Here is a 5,000-nt window from a genome sequence, read left to right on the forward strand (position 1 = left end):
TGTCATACTATTATATTATTTAATGAATTTTTAATTATCTACTGTTTAATAAACTCAACACAGATAATGCTCTAAGGCAAGAGTGTTCAGCAGGACAATTTATGATTTTTAGTGGACAGTAGTTATTAAAGAATATTTTAATATGAAGTTGACATATTTAATGAAAAAATAAACATAATACTAACCCTGTTCTAAAGCCACACTTCAATAACCAATTCAAAACTGCTTAAAAAGGAAAGACATAAAAATATAAATGTAAAATAAAAAAAATGAAGAAATGGTTCACCATTACAACTTTCACAAGATACATACTTGGACAAGCATCCGTATATGGCAGGTTGGATAAAGCTTATATACAAAGTCTTCTAAAAGGTCTTTGCTTGTCACATCCATTATTGCTTTCATTTTTTCATATGGCGTCCAGTGTACAAGCTGTACTATTGATAGTCGGATGTTCCTGTAATGATTTTATTTGTAAATAAAAGAATATAAGGAAAGTTTATGTATATTTCTGTGAATCATTCATTTACTCAGCTTATATTACTTGGTCAAAACAAATATATCCCATTCTTCTAACAAAACTTCTTACAAATGCTTTGTGTTGGTTACAGTAAAAATTGTTGGTTTAGTTTGGTTCAGGTGCATTTGGCAGACATGGACAGGTGAGATGTGGTAATAAAAGGTAAGGTAAAACATTGTTATGGAAATATAGAATAAAATAATGCAGCCTTCTATTCTTCATTCTCCTACTTATCAACACATACTTACTTCTTCATATTCTCTGGCTTAATGATAGCATTATGATAGGATTTCAGTTGCTGCTGTCTTATCTCTTGGAAAGACTTCTCATCCAAATGTTCTTCAAATGTGTCCATGTGATGAAGCAGGAGTTTCAGCATTTGCTATAAAGATAAAGGTAAATGTTCAATTGCAGTCTTACTGTGAAAAATATGCTAATAGAATAGTTCCTCTATGATCTTGTGAAGTACTAGTATATGGCAATAGGTGTTAGAATAGTACCCTAAATGTTTAGTGCATTTAGAGAAATGGTTCAATACCGATACTCATCTGTTTATTATAAAACTAGTATTCTAAAAAAAGGATAACCTGTATTGAACTTACTACCAATAAAAAGTTTCAGTATATCAGGGATAAGCATGAAAATACTCTCTGTCTCTAATTTGGTGATATACATATTCTTAGCTTTCAATAATGTGTCTTTGTTTATACTGTTATTTACTAAAAAAAAATCTATGTTATTTGAGAAGTACAATCATGATCATCATCATGAAAAGGCATTATTGACAAAATTAGTAGGTTAGTGTGCATATAACATGTTAGTTTGATTCCTGTTCTTAGCATAACCCTGATATCACTAGCATAGTATAGTCATGGGGATATTTCTATTTTTACTGATAGTTTTGAAAGAAGTGCTCTTTTGTAATCATTTTTTTTTTCCACCCTGAATTCCCATGTCCTTTATCATATAACATGACCTAATCAGTTAAGCAGTGTATAGAAAATGTCACACATGGCCACACACAAATAATCCCAGACAAAGTGAACACTGTCCATAAATTTTTCCTGGCCAATGAACCACTCCATTAGGATACATATCCAGCATCACTGGGTTAAACTTGCATAAAAGCAAATTACTCACAGGAAGCTTCTGACTAAAACCATTGATTTTGAAAACTAAGCCACGTTCTGTCGCGTTGATGGTGTAGTGATACTGGGCCATGTTGGCTGGGTAAATGTCCTCCATCAAATGCTGCTGGAACAGGTTCAGGTAAAGGTCCAACAGAGCTGCTCTGTAACATAAATTTGGGATATTTGAGTCATTATAAGCACAAATACATAACCTCCTGAATTTAGATGTTTATCCTGCTTTACTCTGGCTACTTACTACTATAAAACCCCATATTGCTATAATTTCAGAACCAGATTTCTTTAATTCTGTTATATTAAAGCAGAGCCTCAAACACAAAGAATGGAGTAAGTCATAGCTGATAAGTCATAGCTGATATCCTATACATGACCATTGTAAAAGTCTTACGCTCTTGGAGACTGCAAGAGAAGGTCTGACAGGAAGTAGATGTAGCAGTAAGTCCTTGGTAACTTGAATTTCTGATCTTGCTTGTAGAGCAGCTCACCCCAGTCATCCTTCTGAAGTATTCTTGGGTATGTTGTGGTACCTTCTTCAACATCAAGTAAGTCAAAATTGTCTGGTATAAATTCGTTAGCAGCTGGGATGAACAAATGAGGATTTTCTGGTGGTTTACTCCATTCCTTTACCCACTCTTGAGGGATATCTGTCAAAAAGGATGAAAAAAAGTTTTAATACAATATCAACAACATTGTATGAGAGTTGCTGATTATCAAATATTTAGCCCATCCACAACGGCACGTATTTTTGCCTACTACCGCTTAACATTGCCATATCAAGAGGAGTTATTTTAGTCAAAAATGGTGTTACAGCAATGCTTGTCTAGTGTTATTTTATTGAACTTTGCTTATATTCTTCCCTTTAATGTTATAATACCATTGGATAGTGGAAGCAATCTTTTAGTGGGGTATCAAAAAAGATGTTTTATGCTCATCCTTTTTTTTTCCAAAACGAAAAGAACAATATAAATAATCATACATGAACATACAAGTATGTACATGTACCTCATGACATGACATGACATGATATCATAATTATATTTAAGAACAATCTAGCATTCTATTTCTGACATTTCAGCAATTCACAACTGACATCTCAGGACATCACCTGAGTCTGGAGATTTTTTCCGACTACGTGATAGGATATCAACCAGTGCAAGTAGGTTATATTTACCATGAACACTCTTCAAAGAAATATTCACAAGCAATTAAGATAAGTTCAACATATCAATATCAAATAAATGTAAACTGAAAGTGACTATACATATATATAACTTAAATGACTCACATGAATAAACTTCATTTCTTAACCCATTCCCAACGGGGAAATTCTAGCCTTGAATGTCCAAATGCCGGGGCGTTTGAATTATCAGGCCTAAATCAATTGAATGGCTGGCACAATACTGTGCCGCCCGGCAACTGGGCTTTTGAATGCGCGGTACACATGCTGTACCACCCGTCCTGTGTGGGTTAATTTGATATTCCTCACCTTCGACTGAATATTTTGTACCAAACCAATCTTCAGTCAGACAGCAAACATCCTGGCCTTCATAACTCTTGGAACTGATCATGATATTGCATTTTTCGGGCACTAACTGTTGCAGGCAATTCTTTATTACCTGTAAACAATATTAGTAATATAAGATGCAATTCAGTGAAAAACGATTTTAAAAACATATAAAAACAACAGTACTTCAACTTAGTTTTACTAAATCATCCTGTTTTATTGACAGTTTAATACCTGTATGCATGAATGCTTTTCTCTTTAAGCGAAACTAAAATTGTTTCTGTCACAGCTACTAAAAAGGCATCAAATGTGTTCAGCATACACATTCCATCGACTTACTTCTGGGTCATACTCAAAGAGAAGTGAGTCTCCAGTGAGATAATCCTCAGGCTCAAACATCCTCATGCCTTCTGACAGGTTTTCAACATTATCAATTGCTGTCTCCTCCTCAGCATAATCAAAATTCAATTTTTCAGTCTGCTGAATCTCCCTGAAAATTCTCTCTACTGGTCCAGTTTGTTGGATCATGTAGAGATACTGGAATACTACTAACAAGACCTGAAAAAAAGAAATAAAACATATATCTGTTAAGTCAACTCTGGATTATCATTATAAGTAGGAGGGGAAAAAAGTTCATAAAAATAAAATAATAAAAGTTTAATATATCAAAATTATTTCAAAGAATACATAGTAATAAAGTTTGCTTAATGTTAATACAGTATATCCAATGCTAATGGATTGTTCAATTGCTTTGAAATGGAAAGACAACACGAAGCTCCTCTTCATTGATTACCTCATCCAGATTTTTAAAGCCCTCATCTGTCAGCTCAACACTGATACTCATCACAGCATATGTAGTATTATGTTCAAACCCAGAGCCATCATTGCCAGAATACAGTCCAACTGCCCACACTCTGAAAAATAATGATAACTTTTATGTTATCTATACCTACTACATGGCAAGTCTTCATAATGTAATATGAAATATCAATACTAAATAGAATTTGAATTACACTTCTTATAACATATTCCTTCCAATATATCAAGTAAAACTAAATCCCAAAGACAAAATAATTTTTGGAGCCTACTTTTTCTTCAAGTATGATAAGATGGATCCTTTTCCTTCATGGCCAAGTAAGTGAGAGATGTAATGTAATGGCTTTGTTTTATAGTGTTTGAGGTACGAAGGCAAAGCCCAGTTAATCTCTACAGAGTGGTATTCCTTCATGGGAATAATCCGATACAGACGGTGAAATTTCTCCACAGGAAAAGGGAACTCGAGGTGTTTATATGATGGGCAGGGAAGACCGTTATTTGGAATCTGTAATTGGAGCAAATAATTAAATAATATTTTTCAACATGCATTCACATTTTACTTTGTATTTTTAAATTAGGTATAAGAGATAACCTGTTCAACCTTTTATGACCACAAATAATCTCATTCTTAACCCTTCCATGATGGGCCACATCTTACGATGCTCAGCCAGGGCTGGGAACCTTAATATGCATTTTTTCTATTATTTACTAGACTTATTGTTTGAAATATGAGTCTATATAAATATTATCAAAGTGATACTAATTAGCATTTGATATAACAGGTCATCAGAATTAAAGGAAAACGAAAATTCGACAAAAGGAAAAATGCAATATGAAAATGCTCTGATCCTGTAAGAACACCCGTCTCAAAAGGATGAACAGAAGATACATCTGATTCTCTATGAATGATACCTTTCAATAGTGACATATACATAATAAAATGCATGTTAAGAATATATTCAAACCACTAACAGTATAAGGAAAAATTATGGAAATGTACCTGAGAAAATAT

At 33.4% G+C, this 5,000-nt stretch overlaps 1 protein-coding gene across 2 annotated transcripts in view; it reads right to left on the minus strand.

The window, feature by feature from the left end:
- LOC122262997 (nardilysin) overlaps nt 1-5,000 on the minus strand; it is a 16,879-nt gene that overhangs the window by 8,948 nt on the left and 2,931 nt on the right. For both annotated transcript variants that reach the window (XM_043031278.2, XM_043031275.2), the window contains 9 exons: nt 4,989-5,000; nt 4,261-4,493; nt 3,966-4,086; nt 3,512-3,730; nt 3,155-3,284; nt 2,057-2,312; nt 1,661-1,811; nt 769-902; nt 313-457 (listed from right to left, as the gene is read on the minus strand). The exon at nt 4,989-5,000 is cut by the window's right edge and continues 248 nt beyond it. In XM_043031278.2, the coding sequence (XP_042887212.2) occupies nt 313-457; nt 769-902; nt 1,661-1,811; nt 2,057-2,312; nt 3,155-3,284; nt 3,512-3,730; nt 3,966-4,086; nt 4,261-4,493; nt 4,989-5,000 (1,401 nt within the window). The remainder of the gene's footprint in view (nt 1-312; nt 458-768; nt 903-1,660; nt 1,812-2,056; nt 2,313-3,154; nt 3,285-3,511; nt 3,731-3,965; nt 4,087-4,260; nt 4,494-4,988) is intronic.

Source organism: Penaeus japonicus, unplaced genomic scaffold (genome assembly GCF_977035675.1).
Source record: "Penaeus japonicus unplaced genomic scaffold, GWHDUDI00000001_assembly GWHDUDI00000004, whole genome shotgun sequence".
Classification (NCBI taxonomy): domain Eukaryota; kingdom Metazoa; phylum Arthropoda; class Malacostraca; order Decapoda; family Penaeidae; genus Penaeus; species Penaeus japonicus.